A 23,485-nucleotide genomic window follows, 5' to 3' on the forward strand; every position below is an offset into this window, starting at 1 on the left:
GAAAAAAAAATACCAGTTCCCACTCCATTTGGCATGGCATTGAAAACAAAATCAGTTACAACTCGACTTGTAACAAGATAATTTTCAGTTACAACTAGCCAAAAATCTCAGCTGCAACTAGACTTATATCTTTAAAAAACTCAGTTGCAACCCGACATGTAACAAGATAATTTTCAGTTGCAGCCTGTCTTGGAGCTGAAGAAATATCTCAGTTGCGATCCAACTTACAACAGCTGAGAAATTCATTTGCAAGTAAACTAGCAACTAGAAATAGATATGAGTTCCCCACTCGATTTGGAACTAAGGCAAACAAAATTCACTTGCAACTAGGAAAAAATCGCAGTTGCAACTCGACATGTACCTTGGAAAAATCTCACTTGCAACCCGACATGTACCTGGAATAACTCAGTTCGACTTGGAACTGAAAAAATTTCAGTTGCAACCTAACTTATAACTAGAAAAAATGTCAATTGTAACTTGAATTGCAAGTCATTCATTTCGAACTGTTGGTACTAAACAGGTTATTTGCGGAAAATTCCCAACTAGGGGAGGAAAAAATTAGGCACGGTTCACCTCGCCTCATGACGGGGCGGCACTATCATTTGTACGCGTGCACCAACGAAAATATAGACGGGAGCCCCAAAGGCGTCACTAGTACAAGGCACATACTTGTTCTCAATATTAATTTTTCTAATTTTCATTAAATAAAGGTCACCACTATACTTGAATGAAAAAGACGTGCATTGAGTGACGTGACCTCTACACCACCATCCCGAACCTACTCAATATAGAGAATAAGAGTGCTTCCGCGGATAAAAAGAGAATAAGAGTGCAATAGGAATCAGAACCTCCCCATAAAAATAAAAAAAACTTTTTTTTATGTTGCATCATATGATCACTATTGTAGACTTGTTCCACAGAAAACATATTGGAACATTTTTGACATAAAAAAAGAAAACATGTTCAACAACCCAACAAACTTGCTTTAGTCTTGATATTTGTTTGTTTAGGTTGCTCACAAAACTTGCTTCAGTCAAATGATAACAAAAATGATCAAAAAAATGAGAAGGGGAAAAACGAGAGAGAAAAACCTGATAAGTAACAAAACCTGGGCAAAAATATCGAGCCCAACTAGCTAAAAGCTTATATAATAAAAAATCAAGAAAATGAGAAAACGAGAGGGAGTAGGATTTGTGAAACAAACCCCAGGCCCAAAATCAAGCCCAACAAGCTAGAAGCCTATCGGCGCCTGTTAAACTGAGTAGGTACAAATTAGTTAGTCGTATTAGAGCAAGTACAATAAGGTCTAATCAGCGGGCTATAAGAATTTAAATATAATATTTGTGCTTAGTTGGAGGGGAGAGAAGAGGAGAGAGAAAGTAAGTGAGCTCTTATGTAAGAGCTAGTTCTAGCACGTGCTCCTAAGCACTTTGTGAAAGTGAAATGTGAGCCAAGTATTAACAAAATAGTACATTTATATAGCCAATTATTGTACATGTTAGCTATATGTTGGCTATAGATGATATTGCATCTTGCTTATATCCGGCTGCTGGCTATACTATTGAGCTTGCTCTTATAATTGGAGTTGTATTTTGTTGGGGCTGAATCTCTCAGCCCCTATCTTCTTCTTCCTCTCAACTCTGGAACTCACTTTTGTCTTTCACAAGAACTCACACACACACTTCACCAAGGAGAGAACAAGCTTTGCCTAGAAACACTCCCGGTGAGAACACATGCACTACATTTTCCTCCACTTTCTCATTTTGTCAAACATGCTGATTACAGACCTTAAATAGGCTAACATACCACACGGCCATAAGCCACTCACCCACTAACTTAGTGCAGCACTAACCCAGGCCACTACCGGCCACTAACTTGACCTGGCCAAGCACACACACGCATGCAGCTAACTGGCTGAATACACCACCGATTCACTCGGCTGAATCACATGCAGAACTGACTTGCCGGATCAACCGGCTCCACTTGAGCATGCAGGCCATCGCACTCCTTCACGCATCAGTTCTGCATCGCACAGAACTGCAGCATCACGCCTTGCTACAATCTCAGCTTGGCATCTCGCCATATGCGCGTCCATTGAAGTTTCACCGTACTGCATCTCCCAAGCTAGCTAAACTACATGCAAACGACATGAACAGTACAGATACATGAATCAAGATTAAAAAGCTAACATATTTATATCACGCGCTAGAGAATTGATAAGTTCAAAAAAAAAAAACGACACCTTAGTGGGCGTGAGTTTCCTGGCACCTCGTCACCTTCAATGGCGCACGCACCTATCCGCGTTTCGTTCGCGGTCAACAAACGCTGCTTGACTAGGCGGCTAGCCAACTTGTCACGACACGCGCTCATACCCGCGCGCTCCAACTATATAACCCACTCCAGCAGATATCCCCTCTCATCCATCGCAGCACAGAACACAACAGCGACATCCTCACATAAAAAACCTCAGACCTTCCTAGTTCACCGGGCCCTTTCGACATGAAGCCCGCCGCCGAGCCGGCCACCGGCATCCCCGTCGGCGGCGCCCCCGCCGCCGGCACCTGGTCCTCGGGCCTCTTCGACTGCTTCGACGACTGCGGCCTCTGCTGCCTGACGTGCTGGTGCCCCTGCATCACCTTCGGCAAGGTGGCGGAGATCGTGGACCGCGGCGCGACATCGTGCGGGACTGCCGGAGCGCTCTACGCGCTGCTGGCGACGCTGACGGGGTGCCAGTGCATCTACTCCTGCACGTACCGTGCCAAGATGCGCGCCCAGTACGCGCTCCCGGACGGCCCCTGTGGCGATTGCTGCGTCCACTTCTGCTGCGAGCCGTGCTCGCTCGTCCAGCAGTACAAGGAGCTAAAGGCCCGCGGCTACGACCCCGACATCGGATGGCAGCTCAACGCCGAGCGCGGCAACGGCAACGCGCCCGCTGTGCAGATGATGGGCCGCTAATCAAATTCGCAAAGGTCGAGAACAAGTGTTCTTTCGTGCTTGGTAAATTACAACATAGCTAGTAATAATAGTGACTTGTATATAAAGTTTATAGTGTGTATTGTACGAATATTGGCGACATATAGGACGCGCGTACGTCACGACTGGGATTGAGTTTGTAATGTTCGTATGCATTTTGTTCCTTGTATAATAGTATTTGTTTGGCTTGCCGCCGAAAAATGAGGTTCTGCCCAAGCAAATCTTATAATCTGCCCTCTAGCTCATAACCGGGTTGTCGATAATCTTGCAAGGCGAGCTCACACAATACCGGAGAAATCATTGCCAGTGATCCGGAACTTGGTAAACATTTGCTTTGTCCAATGGTGCTAAGAAGACACACGGCAAAGCCAACGAACTTGGTAAACACTGACAAAAACACACTGCAAAGATTTGAACACGGCCGGTGACAACAGAAAAAACAGACAACTACAAAACGAAAGTGAGAAAATTGTTCTTTGCCGTATTTGAGATGAAAACACACTACAATAGTTGTTTTCTGTGGAAAACGGCGCCGAGTGGGCTCTGTCATGTGTAAAAACTCGTCAAAGTCTTTGGCACACGTGACAAAGCTGGCATTTTTTGTAGTGACAGTCTTTCATGATTAATGTAGTGATTTTTTCTTGTCTATAGGCTACATGCAGCAGCTATTATAAGGGATGCAAAGTGGCACGGCCTCGCTTCGTAGTCAAAATCGGTTAAGTTAGTTATAAGTTTTTTCAACAAATCAGTCTATTTAAACTATATAGTTCCTCCATCTAAAAGATAATATTTAACTGTACAAACGCTAATATATACACATTTTGGTTATAGATAGATTTATATAACTCCATTTAGAACCAAGGAAGTAATACTTATTACGGAATTATGCAAGATGCCATTTGCAATCCTAGCTATCATGCACCACTTGCTCCGGATGCGGCGGAGACAACAAGAATTTGTCAACGGGCGCGAGCTTGTAGTCTGGTAGCAATGCTATGACGATGTAGAGTGATAATCACTGGCATTAAATAATCACGGTTCTAACACTTGCAAGTGATCGGATCGACACGATAACTTGGAGACATTCTCAATTAAGCGGCAAGTCAACATGATTTTGGATGAAACTGGCCCTAAGAGTCGGTCAATGATCACACCCACTGATGGATTTTAAAAAGGGGATAAGTTTCTCGTTGCCTCAAAAAATAATTCCTGTTGAGGAAAATTAGAGCATGCACGGGTGTTTTTTAAAACTTGGTCTTAAGATCATTTTTAGTTGCGTCCTTCAAAATATCTTTAAAGGAAATTTTGGATGCGCCGGATACTTAACTGGGCCCAGCCATGCTTTTCAAAAGTTGTTTCGGTTCGAGGCGGTTTAATATGGTCCTCGATGTCTCGAGGCCATCTCCACTACACAAGGGATGTTACTGACGCACCGAACGAAGCGTGAATGCGTCGTGCCGAGTGCAGGTCAGCCTTATCCCGCCCCATCGCTACTCCTTCCCACCCAAACCTCGTTGCCGCCACCACTTACATCCTGCTCAGCCATGGTTCCTAAAGATCCCAATACGACGGTGAAGAAGGCGACCGACAAGGAGGCCGGCAATCTGGCAAGACGGCTGCTAAGAATGGTCTGAAGGCATCCTTCCACAAGCCGCTGAAGGCGTCACCGCCAAAGACGAAGCTAGAACCGTGGTCGCGAGAAACGTGGGAGAGCTTCAGCGGCCTCCAATGCGGTGCACGTGGCAAGGTCGAGACCGCCACGAGGCAAGGTAGGCGCATGGCCGCCGGCATGAAGGCACCATCGGTCACCAATGCAGTGCACGTGGCGGCGTGGTAGGGCCGGTGGAAACCCATGGAGCTTCATGGTGAACGGCACCATGTACATTCCGGGGAGTGCCTCCTCGTCAATGCCGGGGTTTTTGAACGAGAACGGCACGCTGACACAGAGGTTCTCCCCGCATTACGCCGATAGCCCGCCGCACGGAAGGTTGAACCCCAACACCATGTTCTCCCTAACGTACGAGGAGCGACGTTAGGACGCCCACGAAGGCGACGCCAGCCTTCCCTTCTTAGCGCGTATGAGGCTGCTCTAGTTCGATGGTAGCGCCGGTAACCCATTCGACGGAATGTCAGCAAGCGGCAAAGTTTTCGTGGACCCAAGGGAAGCAGAGGCGAGGGAGAATGAGGAAGAGGAAGAGAAGGAGGACGAGGAAGATGTTGTTGAAGTGGACTACGAATAGGATGAGGAGGAGGATGAAGAATAGGTGGTAGGGGAGAGGGAATCAAGAAAAAAAAGGTATCGTCGGGCATGTGCGGGCCCAAGTGGAAGCTTCTGGAGGATCAGTGTTTCTGCGACTCTTAGGCGACGGCGAGCATCAACGTGATCACTGGCTCCAATAAAAAATATGGCGCCTATTGGGAGTGGATCAAAGTGGAGTTCGATGAGCGCAACATCGCGGACAAGGGATATATTAAAATGATAACAAAGAGGACCCGAAAGGCTGTGTCATCCCCGTGGAACATCACACATTCCAAGGCTATCATGCGAACATTGAACAAATGCAGGAGAGCGGTACAAATGTAGTCAACTAGGTAAGTGCGCTTAAGTCCCATTTCTGGGTGTGTTTCTAATTGTCTATACGTTGATGCATTTGCTCTTTGTTGATTAGTTGGACCGTGCGCTAGCCTTGTATGCATCAAGACACCTGGGCTGACAATTTGGCTTGTTGCATTGCTACAACAACCTCAAATAAGTTGAGAAGTGGAGGTTGACACACATTCAATTGTGAAGAACCAAGAAGGCGTCATTGATCTTGAAGCGTGATAAGGGGTGGTGTTGTGGGTATACTTTATGGGTATATCAACGACGTGGTTTAGATCCGGCAAGCCCGGGTGGCCCACAGATGGTGATGGTGGCATATGACCCATCGGGCGGCCCAGTTGCTGTTGATAGAAGATGGATGAAGTTTAGCCCAGGAACAGGAGCCGGATCTCAACCGACCTATGCGGAAGTCGGATCCGTGAAGGCCCATGAAGTATCCGGATCCACTACGGCAAGTAAGGAAAGGTGGATCCTTGACATGCACGGCAATGTAATATTTCGTAGTTAGGCATCTTGTGTTCCGGCTAGGACTCTCCGTGTAAACCCTAGATCTGAGCGCCTTTATAAGCCGGATCTCGGGAGCCCTAGAGGCACAACAACAACTCATTTTAACAACGTGAAAGCGCCCAGATAATTCCAGACAAGCAGCAGTAGGCCATGTTATCGTGCAGGTGTTCTGAAGCTGGGTAAATCGCATAGCACCGTCCCGAGGACTCTCCGCCCGATGGCCCCTAATTTTTCTCCCCCTCGTGAGGACCCTCCTCCGAGATACCGTCGAAAAGGAAACGACAGTTGACGCCCACCGTGGGGCTAGCTGCGTCTGGAGGCCAGAACCGGGAGGGTTCTACCTTCGGAGGCATCGGCGACACCATCGCCGTGGGGCGCGTCTTGTACGCCGGCAATTTTCCGATCGTCCCTCAGGACGAGTGCTGGATTCCGGCTAGGACAGACCCCGTCAAGCTCTCCATCATCCCGATTGGCGGGATACACATCTTCATCGGTGAGACCGTCGATTCCAATGGAAACGACCTGGTAAGTCACGCTGACGCGACCGCCGCTGAGCAGGACGCAGTCGCGAAGATCCGATCTGAGATGCAGGAGCTTCCTAAGGAATATTCCGCCTTAGATCTGGAAAATTCAAAACCCACCCAATCCGCCCCTGAGCAGGAAAGAACGGTGGAAGACCAATGCAGATCCGCATGGGTCTCCCAGGTGTTAGAGAATCAAAGGTGCCACTTCGTGCACTTCCTCGCACATACCACAGGAACCGCCCCTCCTCAGGACGGAGCTGGACCCATGCAAGTTGAGGCTAGCGGAGACAGCGACGCCCCGGATCAGCCAGAAGCTGCCGAAAATGACGAAGCTCCGGATCAACAAGAGGATGCCGGAGACAAAGAAGAATCAATCCTTGGTAACCTAAGCCCAACCTCTGACGATGCTTCCTCTATGGACACAGAAGAGTGTAACCGCGTTACAAAGGAATTGGAGGATGCGGAGAAAGCTGAGGCAGAATCCGCCCCGCCAAAGGAGGTCTTCGCGACCATAACCGGGTTGGAGCAAGGAACTGACGAAGAAAAAAACCCCTCCGACCCCATGGAAGCTGGTCCATCCGATTATGAGACTCCGCAACGAGTGCGATATCGCATTGTGCAGGATTCCGGAGAAGGAAAAATCCCTGGGAACGGGGAACATCTGTCCGCAGACGAGCTCGTCGAGCAAGCTGGCATAGGTGCCATCGCACACTCGGAAATCCTCAACAAGCCAATAACTCCAGACGATGTCGCAGATCCGGAAGCTCTAGAGGCTGCAAGGATGGAGATGCTGGGCACTGCACGGAGAATCGCTACCACCGCAATGGCAATGTTGGAGGAGAGACAAGAGGCAGAAAAGGTGATGCAGAACTTTCTCAAAAGAGAGCGCGAAGCTGTAGACTCCTTGCAGAAAGCTAAGCAATTCCGAGAACAGTGGGAGTCCATGATGGGCGATGCCCACAAGGAAGCAGATAGGATCCAACGGGAGGCTATCACCCCTCGCAAGATCAACTTTGCAACCCCCACCGATCAGCAGCCGCTCACAACTCCAAAGGACAACATGAAGAAGGCTGCCGAACTACTGGCTAAAAAAGATGAAGAAGTCGACATCAACCACCTCCGCACACTCATTGCTTCAGCAATGAAGCAACAGAGTAAAGCAGAAACTTCGCGCAAGTTGGAATCCTACCCGGAATTATGCATATCCACTGCGCAGAAAGACGCCTCGGGAGGCCAGCACCGTGACGATGAATCGCGTACCGGATCTACGGAGCGCAGAAGGAGAACCAGAGAACATCCGAATCCGATCCCCATACCCTCAAAGACACCTCCGTCAGACCCCAAGAAGGGGAAAATACCGGAACCCGTCACCTCCGCCCCGGATCCCGCGTCCTCGTCCACCACCTCGCCGCCGAAGTCCAGTCGGAAACACCAGACCCCACCGGCCTGGTGGAATCAACATCCGCGACAACGTGGTACCTTAGAGGAACCGGAACACGGAGCGTATGCCGGAGCCTCGCCGGAGCCGGAACGAAGAACGCGAGCCGGAGCCTCGCAGAAGCCGGAACGACGGAGGCGACCGCCACCATGGCGAAGGTAGCCACCGGAGCCGGAGTCAGCAGCAAGAAGGACGCGGAGAATCCGAAGGTGGAAGCAAAAGGTCCCATCGCCCCCTCGCAGATCTCCCTCCCCACCACCTAGTGTCGGAGGTCGAGGTGGAGGCGGAGGTCGGAGATCTCGCTCTCGCTCAAAGTCTCCCCGCAACGGCCCGAGTGACGCAAGAGAACGTCTCAACGAGTACAGATCTGACTACATTGGTCCAAAATGCTTTGGCAGGATGATCCGAGAGGAGCCCTATCCAAGAGGCTTGAACCTTAAGCTACTCGGAAATCTGAAGCACTATGCTGGCAATGAAAGGCCCGATACCTGGATCGAAGACTACTTCAATGCAGTTAGCTTCGCCGGCGGGAACCCGAAGATAGCCTGCCGCATGCTCCAGCTGAAAGGATCGTATGCCGCACCTAGAGGGGGGGGGGGTGAATAGGTGCTAACCAATTTTTAGTTCTTTTTCAATTTAGGCTTGACACAAAAGGTAAATTCTCTAGATATGCAACTAAGTGAATTTACCTATATGACAAGGTTATCCACTAGGCAAGATATAGCTACGCAATATATAAGAGATAGAGTGGGATAGAGGTAACCGAGAGTGGAGCACGCGATGACACGGAGATGATTCCCGTAGTTCCCTTCCTTTGCAAGAAGGTACGTCTACGTTTGGAGGAGTGTGGTTGCTACGAAAGCCAAACCAATAGCCACGAAGGCTTCACTCAGATCTCCGGTGAGCAACGCCACGAAGGCCTAGCCCACTTCCACTAAGGGATTTCCTCGAGGCGGAAACCGGGCCTTTACAAGGTTCTTGGGGCACACATCCACAACCAAATTGGAGGCTCCCAAATCTGTTACAACACAACAATCAACAACAATACATCAACACAAATCAACTAGGGAACCAAATAGGAACACTAGCATGAGATCCCTCAAACAAGAGAGGGGGAAATGAAGAACGCTTCGGTGAGGATGTAGATCGGTGTCTTCTCCTTCGAATCTCCAAAGATCAAGAGCTTTGGTTGGGGGAGGAAGGCGATCTTGCAAATCTTGTGTTCTTGAGGTGGCTCTAATGGTGATGAAGCTTGATAGATTTTTCTTGCAATGATTGAGCAGCCTGTCCCTTTGGAGGAGAAAGCTATTTATATGGGTGGAGCTTTCAGATCTGACCGTTGGGGACGAAATCCACTAACACCGGAAGTTCCGGCCAGGATGGCCGGAACTTCCGGCTTCCACCGGAAGTACCGGCCACTAGGGCCGGAACTTCCGCCCTTGGTAAAATACCTGCAAAGCAAAAGAAGGGGCGGAACTTGGGCGGAACTTCCGGTGGCCGGAAGTTCCGGCCAAGTTCCGGCCAAGTTCCGGAAATATGCGAAAACCTTACAGAGACATACTGAGCCACAAACTCGCAATTCCGGAACTTGCCCGGAAGTTGGGCAGAAGTTCCGCTGACCGGAACTTCCGGCCAACTCCACCGGAACTTCTGGTCCAGAAGAGAAAACTGAGCACAGACGGCGCAGAGAAGCTTCTGCTGAAAATGACAGCCCGGAACTTCCGCCGGATTAGGCCGGAACTTCCGCCAGATCCAGAAAACCTGCAGAACTTCAGAACAGCTAAACCAATACACCGATCCAACATAATTTTTGATGGCTTGTACCTGTCTACATCAACACACATAAAAATATACATAGTGTTGACGTCAAACACACAAAACCCAAAAGGGCGGGAAATGTTCTTTCAATCTCCCCCTTTTTGGTGTTTGATGACAACACAAGTATTTGCAAGGAATAGACAATGTAAACAACAATGTGAGAGATATAGAGGAGCTCGCCCTAGATATGAGCAATGGTACATAAAAAGCTCCCCCTATATCTTGCATCCGTCTTCCAAGGGTTAGCAAAACAACATAGTGATAAGCATATGGATAATAAGATCATGCACACATAGATAACCAAGGAAGACTCACATACGGAGTTTACCATACACAAATAAGGTTCCAAGCACACATAGATAGAGTTTACAAACCAAATAGCTAAGACATAGTTCGACACCATAACGATACCTAGAATCACAAGCAATAAAAACCAAAGCCAACACGAGCTTGTGACTCCCCCATGCAAATACCCACCGAAGAGCAACCTAACAAGGTCTCATTCTCCCCCTTTGGCACCAAAGCACCAAAAAGGAAAAAGAGAATCTACGCGTCCCAAGGGTCGGCGTTAGCCCAGCCGGGAGGGAGGTTCGATGTGGCGCCGGGGTAGGGAGGAGTGTGCGGAGGAGACTCGATCTCAAGACCATCTAGAGGGAGAGGCATGCCATGCTGAGAGACCCACTCTGCCTCCGGAGTGATGTTCTCCTCGGATCCGGGAGGAGACACTTCCACCTCAAGTGCCCTCATGATGCTCTTCTGACGGACCCTTGACTTCTTGGCTTCAACATGCTGCTGATACTGACGATGGTTGACTGCAGAGGTGAGGCAAAAAATCTGTCTCAAGCGGCGTGCTAACTTGGAAGCCCAACTCGGTGGCTTCTCATCCATGGGGTTAGCCTTTTCAAGAGCAGAGTTGTGGCGCTTGGCCCTCAATTCTTTACTTCATGGGATGTGAGAGTGAGTGGAATGGATTGAACGAGTCTAGCATTGCAAGTATCCATCCAAGTGTCCTCAATGAGCTTCATAATGTACGGAGCAAAGGCGGGAAGCTTCTTCTCATACACACATGACCACATCTCATGGTAGATGTAGTCCATCACATCAAGCTTCTCACCGGTGCCCTTCTTAGCAAAAGAGTTTGCCATTAGATCCACTTCATAAAGATGTATCTCATCAAGGTTGCCACCCTTTGGTCCAATGGTTTCCCGGTAGACTCTAAGCATAATATCCCAAGTAGGGAGAAGATCCGCACTCTTGCCCGCTATACCCCAACCGGGAATGTAGAGGTTCTCCAAGACTTCCCTTGTTTGAGCCCATGAGCTATTATGGCACCTCCAACCATTTGCATCAACGCCCGGGTAGCGAGGGTATCCAAGGGCGGCTCCAAACTTCGCCAAGTTAGACTCAAGGAGCTTCTCATGAGTCATCCATCGAAAAGTTTTTGCTTCATCTTGCTCAAAGTGGACGGTGGCATAGAATTGTTGAATCAACCCAACATCATAGTCCTTGTTGAGCTCCATAATGGGATAGAGCCCAAACTCCCCACACATGGCATAGGCTTCATCAAAGTACTTATTAGCGGCCATCTTCCCGGTGTCAATAGCATGTTGAGGAGCTACCCCCTTCTTGAATGGTATGTAGATCTCATAGAATATCTCCTCTTGGGTCTTGTTGTGGAACCGCTTATCCCCAACCCTATTGCTCCGAGGGGTGAGGTAAGGATTCATGTCACGGAGCTCCTTGTACTCATTGTATTGCATGCCCTTCACGGATATGTGTACGTTCTTCCCACGAACAGCCGGTGACTTGAGCCTCTGAGCGGCTTGCTGGCGAGCGGTGAGCTTGGATGGTCGGGTTTGCTCAAGCTCTTCCTCAACTTCATCCACATGGCCCTTGCCTCTCTTCTTGGAACCACCTGATGACGGAATCAAAAGAAAGGAATGATGAATGAAAGCACATAGGCAAGGAGGCCAAACACCAGAGCATGCACAGGATATCGGGTAACAGCAGAAAAAGTTGCCAGGCCGGAAGTTCCGGTGAGAACCGGCGGAAGTTCCGCCCCGGGCGGAAGTTCCGGCCTTAGTTTCTCACTAGATCTGAGGCAATGGCTAAGAGACCTGCATTACCATGACATCCTAAGCACGATCTAGTAGAGGAAAGGCATCTAGAGGATTTCTACCATAGCTTTGCCTAGAGTATGCCCTATATTTCATCTAGTGAGGTCTACCCACACATAGAGAGGGAGAGGGCACAAACCGGGGGGAGCCATGGAGGAGAAGAGGAAGAGGATGCCGATCCACGGAGACGATCCGGCGGGGAGCGCCGGAGGAGGAAGATCCGGCCGGAGGAGCAGCAGCCGTCACAGGGGAGGAGCACCACCAAACAGATCTTGGAAGGGGAACAATGAGGAAGATGGAACTGCTCACCCGTTCGGCCCTGTTATATAGTGGCCACTTAAGGCCGGAAGTTCCGCTCGTTGGAGCCGGAACTTCCGGTCTCTCAGGAGCCACCCAGGCAGGACACGGTAGGCTGAACAGGCGAAAAGGATGCCGGCCGGAAGTACCGGTCGAAACGACCGGAACTTCCGGTGGAACAGGAAATTGTGCCCAAAAACAGGATTTTGACACGAACGAGGTGCACAAGGAGAAGGTGAAGGATATGTCTTAGATGAGATAGGCTTAGGACAGATACGCCAAACTGTGAGATGGTACATGATCACTCATTTTTGCAAATAATGCAAATGAAGGCCAAAAATGAGTGATTTCCCATAAACAAGGAGATGTCAATAAGATCCAATGAAAAACCAAACAACTCCAACTCTTCACGAAGAAGAGTGTGGTGGCCTAGGCCACCATATATGAGTGTTATGGTATGGCACCGCGAAGATATATCTAGGGTCCAAACCAATACTCATCATTTAAGCTCACATATCAACATATGATATAACGAGAATGAAATCTTTAATGTTGGCATTATGGGGGGAGGGATGGCTCAATAATTTAAACCGCACTCCCCCTATTTCCATGCCAAAATCTAAACCAAATAAAGTTTTGAGACGAAAGTGTGTTTGCAAGATGGTCAAGCTATACTCCTTGAATCGATGATATTTAGCTCATTCCTCAAATAAGTGAACCTTGCTTCATCAAGAGGCTTCGTGAATATATCGGCAAGTTGATCTTTGGTAGGAACATAGATAAGCTCAATATCACCACGGGCAACATGATCCCTAATGAAATGATTCCGGATCTCAATATGCTTCGTTCTTGAATGTTGCACCGGATTATAGGCAATCTTGATGGCACTTTCATTGTCACATAATAGAGGCACTTTGTCACAAATGACACCGTATTCCTTTAAAGTTTGCCTCATCCATAACAATTGAGTGCATCCACTTGCGGCGGCAACATATTCGGCTTCGGCGGTGGAGAGAGATATGCAATTTTGCTTCTTAGATGACCAACACACCAAGGACCTACCAAGAAATTGGCAAGCCCCCGAGGTTGATTTCCTATCATCCTTGTCTCCCGCCCAATCCGCATCGGTGTACCCATTGAGAATAAAACTTGAGCCTTTGGGGTACCAAATACCATATCTTGGGGTATCAACCAAATATCGAAAGATTCTCTTGAGAGCTATCATGTGGCTCTCCTTAGGAGAAGCTTGATACCTTGCACACACACCAACACTCAACACTATGTCCGGTCTAGATGCACAAAGGTAAAGCAAGGATCCAATCATGGAGCGATATACCTTTTGATCCACCTCTTTACCATTGGGATCAAGTGCAAGATGACATTTGGTAACCATAGGAGTGGCAACACCCTTCATCTCGGTCATCTTGAACCTCTTGAGCATGTCTTGGAGATATTTTGCTTGATTGATGAAGGTTCCTTCTCTCAATTGCTTGATCTCAAAACCAAGGAAAAACTTCATCTCCCCCATCATAGACATCTCAAACCTATCGGTCATAAGCTTTGAGAATTCATCATTGAAAGCTTTGTTAGTAGAGCCAAATATAATATCATCAACATATAATTGGCAAACGAAAAGCTCCCCATTGACCCTCTTAGTAAAAAGAGTGGGGTCGATTAGCCCAACATCAAACCCACGGTCTACCAACAATTCCTTAAGGTGCTCATACCAAGCTCTAGGAGCTTGTTTGAGACCATAAAGTGCTTTATCAAGCTTGTAGACATGGTTAGGAAAGTTGAGATCCTCGAACCCCGGGGTTGCTTAACATACACCTCTTCATGCAAAGGACCATTAAGAAAAGCACTTTTCACATCCATTTGTTGTAGTTTAAAGTTATGATGCGATGCATAAGCAAGAAGGATACGGATGGACTCAAGACGAGCCACGGGAGCATAGGTCTCTCCAAAGTCAATCCCTTCAACTTGAGAGAAACCTTGAGCCACCAATCTTGCCTTGTTCCTCACAATATTTCCAAACTCATCTTGCTTGTTCTTGAATATCCATTTAGTGCCTATAACATTGCGGCACTCCTTTGGCTTCTCTACTAAAGTCCACACTTTGTTGCGCTTGAAGTTATTGAGTTCCTCATGCATAGCTTCCACCCAATCCGAATCTTCAAGGGCTTCAAACACTTTCTTGGGTTCCACTACGGAGATATAGGCATGATGATTGCTAAAGTTAGCCAATTGCCTTCTTGTGGAGGCTTTTGCTCGAACATCACCAAGGACCTTGTCATGAGTGTGTCCACGAATTTCAAGGGTCCTCTCTCTTCTTGCCAAACGACGGGCCTCGATCTCCTTCTTGGTTCTTCTTGGCCTTGGAGGTGTCACTTGATCAACTTGATCATTTGGGTCCCCGTCTTGACCTTCAACTTGAGAAACAACAATCTCTTGTGGGTGCTCAACATCATGTGCTTGATCTTGGACATCATTTGGTGCGGAGCAAATATCAAATGGATACTCGTCGGAACCATCATGAATTCTTGGTTGATCATGACCTTGATCTTGCACACTAGAGGGAGGGTTTTGTTCTTGTTCTTGGGTTGGTGCATCATTTGCTTCACTTGATGGGGTTTGTTGATGGTGAGAAGATGAGGGCTCCACCGTGGTAGAGCATAGTCCTTCCCGAGACGCCACACCGTGTCCCTCAATGGGGCGGAAAAATCCCACACCCATTCTTACTATGGCATCTTGAGGTATTTCATCACCTGCACAAACATCAACTTGCCCCACTTGGGAGCCATCATTTTCTTCGAACTTCACACTACAAGATTCAATGATAATCCCGGAGGATACATCAAAGATTCTATAAGTGTGAGATTCGGCACCGTAACCAACAAATATACCCTCCAAAGCTTTAGGAGCAAATTTAGACAAACGAACCCCTTTGATTTTGTAGAAACACTTACACCCGAACACCTTGAAGTATGAGATATTAGGCTTGTTCCCGGTGAGTATTTCATATGGAGTCTTGTTCAAGCCCTTGCGGAGATAGAGCCGGTTGGAGGAGTGACAAGCGGTGGAGATGGCTTCGGCCCAAAAGTTATAGCGGGATTTATACTCCGCCATCATAGACCTTGCCATATCCATAAGAGTCCGGTTCTTCCTCTCCGCAACACCATTTTGTTGAGGGGTATAAGCAGCGGAATATTGATGACGAATCCCCTCATCACTAAGAAAATCATTGAGTGTGTAGTTCTTGAACTCGGAGCCGTTGTCACTTCTTATTGCCATAATGAGGAGGTTGTGTTGGCGTTGCACCTCGGTAGCAAAGTCAATGAATATTTGTTGAGTCTCATCTTTCGTCTTGAGAAAGTAGACCCAAGTGTATCTTGAGTAGTCATCGACAATCACCAAGCAATGTTTCTTCGCACCAAGACTTGCATGAGTAACGGGACCAAAGAGATCCACATGAAGGAGCTCCAAGATCCTCTTGGAAGAGATGATGGTCTTGCTTGGATGCGGAGAGTCATGCATTTTGCCTTCAACACAAGCCCTACAAACACGATCTTTGGCAAAAGACACATTTTCCATTAGTCCCACAATATGGTTCCCCTTGTGAAGACTTTGCAAAGTTCTCATGTTGACATGGGCTAGGCGGCGATGCCACAACCAACCCACGTCCGCCTTTCCGAATAGGCACATCGCACTTGACGTGGTGGTCCCCGAAAAGTCCACCACATACAAGTTGTGTTCGCGATACCCAACGAATGCGACTTTTAGAGTCTTGCTCCACAAGAGGACCACAATATCATTATCAATAAAGACGGCGAAACCCATCTTGCCAAGGGCGGAAACGGAAAGCAAATTGTAACCAAGGGTTTTGACAAGCATGACATCCACAAGAGTAATGTTGTGTGCAACCACAACCTTGCCAAAACCCAATACCTCGGATGTAGAATTATCGCCAAAGGAGACGGTGATATCATTTATGTTAGGCCTCAACTCCTTGACGAGGTTCTTGCCGCCGGTCATATGACTTGTACATCCACTATCAAGTACCCATTTTGAACCTCCGCGGCATAGTCCTACATGAGATCAATTCTTGGATTTAGGTACCCATTTTTCAATGGGTCCTCTTTTGTTAGCAACAAGGGTCTTTGGGACCCAAATAGACCAAGCAACATAACCATCATAAGGACCAACATATTTAGCATAGACATCACCATAATAATCTTTGAAGAGAACATAGTGAGGGTTATCTATTCCCGCACCATCATCATTAATGGTGTTGCCCTTTCGGGTTCACCATTAGCTTTCTCATGTGCGGGCTTGGTCTTTTTCTTGTTTGCCTTTTTAGCCTTGGAATTAAAACCAAGTCCCTCCTTCCCATTGTTTGACCTTTGCTTACTCAAAAGATCATCCAAGGAAAGTTTACTTTGGGGAGAGAAGGTCCTAGCAAGTTCATCTTTCAACCTAGCATTTTCCTCAATAACATTTGCATGATCACATGAAGGAGTAGAGGAGCTAGGCACATCATATGAGGCAAGCCTAATTTGAAGTTGCTCATAAGACTTGGATAAGAGAGTGTATTCACTCTTCAAAGCTTTGTGAGCTTTGTCTAGTTCATCTAGATCTTTCACAAGTTTCTCATGATCAACCTCAAATTGGGCCTTTTCCTTTTTAAGCACTTTAGACTTAGCCCTAGCAAGATCTCTAGCTTTTGTGAGCTTGTTAATTTTATCTTGAGGCTCTTCAAGAGTTTCTAGCCTCTCCTCAAGAGAAGCTATAGTTTCTTGACTTTCCTCAAGAGCATTTTTAAGAGCATGGATTTCAAGAGAGTCTTCTCTCTCTATTTGACCCTTTTTCTCAAGCATATCACTTTGTTGAGCTATACGGACCATGAGGCTAGAAACATGCTTCTTAGTGTTACCTTGTAGGTTAAGAATGAAATCATCAAACTAGCATTTCTTGTTTCACTTTTAGACTAGCATCATCAACCCCTAGATCACTAGATAAGTTAGGCATAGAGGGGTTAGGGGATGATACCTCGGAGGATTTAGCCATAAGGCAACTTTCTTCCTCCACATGAATGACCTCATTGGGGGATTCACTTGGTGATGAAGAGTTGGTGGAGAGGGAGGCAAGAGCGACCAATCCATTAGAGGTTGCATCTTCTTCATCATCAACATCATCATCTCCGGAGGTATACTCTTCTTGAGTTGATAGCACAATAGGTGTGTCCAAGGAGGACCTTGCCATGAAGCAATGTGCATTCTTGATATGAGGGTTCTCATTGGGAGATTCAAAGAGAGATGAAGAGGGTGTGTTGGTGGTGACGATGGCGGCCAATTCCTTTGAGCTTTCTTCATCTTCATCACCACTAGAACTTTCAACTTCATCGGAAGAATATTCTTCCCTTGTTACTAGCACAACTCTTGAGGGCCTCTTGCCCTTCTTGGTCTTGTTGTTGTAGAACTTCTTGTTGAGAGGCTTTGAATATTTGCCCTTTGAGTCTTTGCTCTTGTCCTTGGGAATGAGCCTTCCATTATGAAGCTCTCTATTCTCATAGGGGCATTCGGCAATGAAGTGGCGCTTGTCATCACAATTGTAGCATGATCTTGTCTTTGGACCAAAGCTAGTGAACCCACTTTTGTTGTTCCTCTTGATGTTGTCTTCCTTGGCCTTGGAGGGATCAATCCAAAACGACTTTGCATGGAAGGCCATGTGGTCATGGTAGTGGCATTGCAAATCTTCCGGATAGGTCATGCTCCAAGATGCCCTATAAGATTCTTGAGGAATCACTTCATCGACGGAGTTGACCACCAAGGCAAGGTTGGAACCTTTTGCCATCCCAAGAGCACGATTGCGAGAATCATGAGAGGCTTCCTCAAGCACCTTGAGAGCTTGCATCTCGTGTACGACTTGTTGAGAGGTGAGAGAGGAATAGCATTCCCTCCCCACAAGAGTCTTGACATCAATGGGTACAAATGGCATCATGCATTCAATGTACTTCTCCTTGATCCAAGAGTCATTTATGTGGGTGGCACCAATAAGCCGGAAGGCATCGGCAACGGTGAGAAGTCTTCCATACATATCTTCATGATCTTCATCCGGTAGCCTCAAGAACCCTTCGGCTTTATTCTTGAGAGCATTATACTTGTTCCTCCTTGTGCTCTCACTTCCAATGCAACTAGCGGTCAAACCATCCCAAGCTTCCTTGGCGGTGGTGTAGTTCCGGACACGATGCAATTCCTTTGTCCCCACACTTGATTGAATCATGTGCAAGGCGGTGTTGTTGAGTTGACTATCAACGGCTTCTCTTCTAGTCAAATTGTCGGGGTTGTATGGCTTGAAGCCCACCATGATGATTCTCCATAATTCATTTTAGGCACTACAAACATGAGAGCGGAACTCAAATTGCCAAGTATCGAAATTTTCAATAGAAAACTTAGGTGGGTCGCCCCGAATGTTCAAATGGGGATGGGGAACCGGTATATCGGGTGATTGGAAAGGTGGAGGTACTCGATTGTAGCTCTCACTCCCATTGGTTCCCCTAGGAGATGCAATGGGAGATTTGATAGTGTTTAAGTTATCACCTTCCACGGGTTTGGTAGATGAGGGTAGGTCCGAAGCCTCTCCCTTATCTAACGCACCCGTGTCTTTTACCTCTACACTAGGAGCCTTGGAAAGGGCCGGAGCCAAAAGCTCGGCAATCATCTTTTTCATGCTTTCCATTTGGGCTTCCATGGAGGACTTCAACGAATTGAAGTCTTCCACGGAGACCATCTTGGCGGCCCCTTCCGAGGACTCCTCGTCCGGCATACTCTTAGGCGGTTAAGCCCGAAATAAGAGCCGAGGATCTGATACCAATTGAAAGGATCGTATGCCGCACCTAGAGGGGGGGGTGAATAGGTGCTAACCAATTTTTAGTTCTTTTTCAATTTAGGCTTGACACAAAAGGTAAATTCTCTAGATATGCAACTAAGTGAATTTACCTATATGACAAGGTTATCAACTAGGCAAGATATAGCTACGCAATATATAAGAGATAGAGTGGGATAGAGGTAACCGAGAGTGGAGCACGCGATGACACGGAGATGATTCCCGTAGTTCCCTTCCTTTGCAAGAAGGTACGTCTACGTTTGGAGGAGTGTGGTTGCTACGAAAGCCAAACCAACAGCCACGAAGGCTTCACTCAGATCTCCGGTGAGCAACGCCACGAAGGCCTAGCCCACTTCCACTAAGGGATTTCCTCGAGGCGGAAACCGGGCCTTTACAAGGTTCTTGGGGCACACATCCGCAACCAAATTGGAGGCTCCCAAATCTGTTAGAACACAACAATCAACAACAATACATCAACACAAATCAACTAGGGAACCAAATAGGAACACTAGCATGAGATCCCTCAAACAAGAGAGGGGAAAATGAAGAACGCTTCGGTGAGGATGTAGATCGGTGTCTTCTCCTTCGAATCTCCAAAGATCAAGAGCTTTGGTTGGGGGAGGAAGGAGATCTTGCAAATCTTGTGTTCTTGAGGTGGCTCTAATGGTGATGAAGCTTGGCAGATTTTTCTTGCAATGATTGAGCAGCCTGTCCCTTTGGAGGAGAAAGCTATTTATATGGGTGGAGCTTTCAGATCTGACCGTTGGGGACGAAATCCACTAACACCGGAAGTTCCGGCCAGGATGGCCGGAACTTCCGGCTTCCACCGGAAGTACCGGCCACTAGGGCCGGAACTTCCGCCCTTGGTAAAATACCTGCAAAGCAAAAGAAGGGGCGGAACTTGGGCAGAACTTCCGGTGGCCGGAAGTTCCGGCCAAGTTCCAAAAATATGCGAAAACCTTACAGAGACATACTGAGCCACAAACTCGCAATTCCGGAACTTGCCCGGAAGTTGGGCGGAAGTTCCGCTGACCGGAACTTCCGGCCAACTCCACCGGAACTTCCGGTCCAGAAGAGAAAACTGAGCACAGACGGCGCAGAGAAGCTTCTACTTGAAAATGACAGCCCGGAACTTCCGCCGGATTAGGCCGGAACTTCCGCCAGATCCAGAAAACCTGCAGAACTTCAGAACAGCTAAACCAATACACCGATCCAACATAATTTTTGATGGCTTGTACCTGTCTACATCAACACACATAAAAATATACATAGTGTTGACGTCAAACACACAAAACCCAAAAGGGCGGGAAATGTTCTTTCACCAGCTATACCTTATTGGTCCAGTCCGTACCTGGCTAAGTGACCTCCCGGAGAACTCAATCTTTTGCTGGTTTGACCTGAAGATCGCTTTCGAAAAGCACTTCAAGGGCACCTACAAGAGACCTGCCACAACAAGCGACCTGTAGGCATGTATCCAGAAGAAGGGTGAAACCTCAAGAAATTTTCTCACCCGATGGCTAGGAACCAGAAACGGGTGCGAGAACGTCAACAATCGCACAGCTATGCACACTTTCATAGGTGGTCTGCAGAGGGCAGGGCTGCTCCGGCACAAGCTCACTTGCTTGATCAACGAGAACAATCTAACTCTCGACGACATGATCAGCATAGCAAGTACTCACACCGCCGCTGACGACGACGCAGGTGGAGAACTTTCAGCCACAGCCATTCCCCTGCACCAACAGAACAAGAACCGTGACAATGGCGGCACTAGCAACAATAAGCGAAAAAATCCCCCTGACGACCAGAAGAGCAGCGGATCCGACATGAGTGCCATGGCGTTCCAACGCGGAGGTCAAGGAGGCGGAAGATGCCGCGGTCGTGGAGGCAGAGCCGGAAGGGGCCAACAACATGCTGACGAGGTCACCGTTGCTGGAACCCGCGCTCCCCAAACATACGAGGAATACAGGGATATGCCATGTTTAGCCCATATTGATTCGGCTACCGGCAAGTCCTCTCACACCAATCGCAACTGCAAGTGGGTCAATGACCTTAAGACCGACCCGGAAGCACGATACAAGCGCGCCCGGAAGCACCGCCCTCGCGGCAAAGGAGGCAAGGGCAAGAACAAGGAAAAGGACGAGGACAGTTCCGAGGCGATGGATGAGGATGACGCTTCGCCGGATCCCAAAGAGGCTTCCGCGGCTAATAAATCCAACCCCTTCAGAAACAAAAGTGTTGGTGCAAACCACACCTTCCTCGGAACTCCAACGGTCTGGGCCAAAAAATCGGCCCTCCGGATCCTCAATGCGACGGTTCTGGATGTACCACAGTACGTCAAGTGGTCGGAAAAACCCTGCACGTTTGACAGGGCGGATCACCCGACCATCATCCCAAGAGAGTGCTACGCCCTGGTTGTGAGTCCCCACATAGACGGGTATGACTTCTCCAAGTGCCTTATGGATGGCGGAGCTAGCCTGAACATCATGTAACTGGAGACTCTGGAGAGGATGAACCTTACTAATGAACAGCTCAAGCATAGCACCACTGAGTTTCATGGTGTGGTTCCGGGTAAAAAGGTGAACTCCCTCAGCAGCATCAAACTTCCCGTGGCCTTCGGCGATGTTAATAATTTCCGCGAAGAGTGATCACGTTTGAAGTTGTGCCTTTCAAGAGCTCCTACCATGTAATCTTCGGCAGGCCCACCTACCACAAGTTTCACGCAAGGGCATGCTACATCTACAACAAGCTCAAGATTCCGGGTCCTAATGGCATGATCACCGTATCCAGAGACTATAAGAAAGCTCAAGACTGCGAGGAGGGCGAAGCCGCCTTTGCAGAATCTGTTACATCTGGAGAGGAGCTACAAGGCTACAGGACCGCAGTGGATCCGAATGAGATGCATACCACCAAGAAGCAGATCTCCGAACAAAAGACCTCATTCAAAGCCGCGATAGAAACCAAGAAGCTCGACCTCAAGGTAGGCGACAAATCCAAACAGGTGTCAGTCGGAACCGACATGGACCCCAAATAGGAAAGCACGATCGTCGAGTTCCTCCGAGCTAACATGGATATCTTCGCATGGCAACCTTCTGACATGTCCGGAGTACCAAGGGAACTTGCCGAGAACTAACTCAACATAAATCTGGGTGCAAAACCGGTGAAGCAAGCTATGCGACGCTTTGGAGACAAGAAGCACCGCGCCATAGGAATGGAATTAGCAAAGTTACTAGAGGTAGGTTTTGTAGTAGAAGTTATCCATACTGATTGGGTCGCAAACCCCGTCCTTGTAGCCAAAAAGAATTTTGAAATACTAAGAACGTGCATCGATTACTCCGGCTTGAATAAGAATTGTCCGAAGGATCCGTTCCCCTTGCCGCGCATTGACCAAGTCATTGACTCGACGGCAGGGGCGGAACTTCTGTATTTTCTTGACGCATATTTCGGGTATCACCAGATCCGGATGAAGAAGTTCTGACCAAAAGGCGACCTCGTTCATCACGCATTTTGGAACTTACTGCTATGTCACCATGTCTTTTCGTTTGAAAAATGCAGGTGCCACATACCAACGTACGATGCAGCCGTGCCTGAAGGACCAAATTGGCCGGAATGTGCACGCCTACGTTGACGACATCGCGGTCATGACCCGGAAAGGATCCAACTTGATCAGCGACGTCACGGAAACCTTTGGTAATCTCTGATGGTACAAGATGATGTTGAATCCGCTGAACTGCGTCTTTGGCGTACCAGCTGGAAAACTCCTTGGCTTTATTGTATCTCACAGAGGCATTGAAGTGATCGTGGAGACAATCAAGGCTATTCTGTGCATCAAGAGGCTAACTTGTCTCAAAGATGTGCAACGATTAACGGGTTGCGTCGCCGCAATCAGTAGATTTGTTAGCCGTCTTGGCGAGAAGACACTACCTTTATATAAGCTGCTGAAGAAAACAGACAAATTTGTCTGGGATGACGCTGCCGATGTAGCACTTCAGGGGTTAAACGATATACTCTTTTCCCCACCTATTTTGACGGCCCCAGCTGAGTCAGAACCTATGTTCCTCTACCTGGCCGCCTCCAACAAAGTCATCAGTCTCGTTATCGTGGTAGAGCGAAAGGAAGAAGGCTACGAATACGGAGTCCAGAGGCCAGTTTACTACATAAGCGAGGTCTTCACGGAATCCAAGCAAAGATACCCTCACTTTCAGAAGCTAGTCTACGGAGTATTCCTAGGCAGCCGGAAGCTGAGACACTACTTCCAGGAGCATCCTATGACAGTGGTGAGTAAAGCTCCATTGTCAACCATCATCAACAATTCCAACGCAACAGGGCA

The 23,485-nt window shown here is 47.9% G+C and overlaps 1 protein-coding gene across 1 annotated transcript; it reads left to right on the top strand.

Annotated features, from left to right (window-relative positions):
* Positions 1 to 2,499: 2,499 nt before the first annotated feature.
* On the top strand, positions 2,500 to 3,056 carry LOC124682321 (cell number regulator 10-like). Its single transcript, XM_047217035.1, has one exon. The coding sequence runs from the start codon at positions 2,500 to 2,502 to the stop codon at positions 2,953 to 2,955; it is 456 nt and encodes a 151-aa protein (XP_047072991.1). The 3' UTR covers positions 2,956 to 3,056.
* The last annotated feature ends 20,429 nt before the right edge of the window (positions 3,057 to 23,485 follow it).

This window comes from Lolium rigidum, unplaced genomic scaffold (genome assembly GCF_022539505.1).
Source record: "Lolium rigidum isolate FL_2022 unplaced genomic scaffold, APGP_CSIRO_Lrig_0.1 contig_8472_1, whole genome shotgun sequence".
Lineage (NCBI taxonomy): Eukaryota > Viridiplantae > Streptophyta > Magnoliopsida > Poales > Poaceae > Lolium > Lolium rigidum.

Bases quoted from the DNA above. Each gene is read 5' to 3' on its own strand.
- LOC124682321 (XM_047217035.1), top strand. From the start codon at position 2,500: ATGAAGCCCGCCGCCGAGCCGGCCACCGGCATCCCCGTCGGCGGCGCC.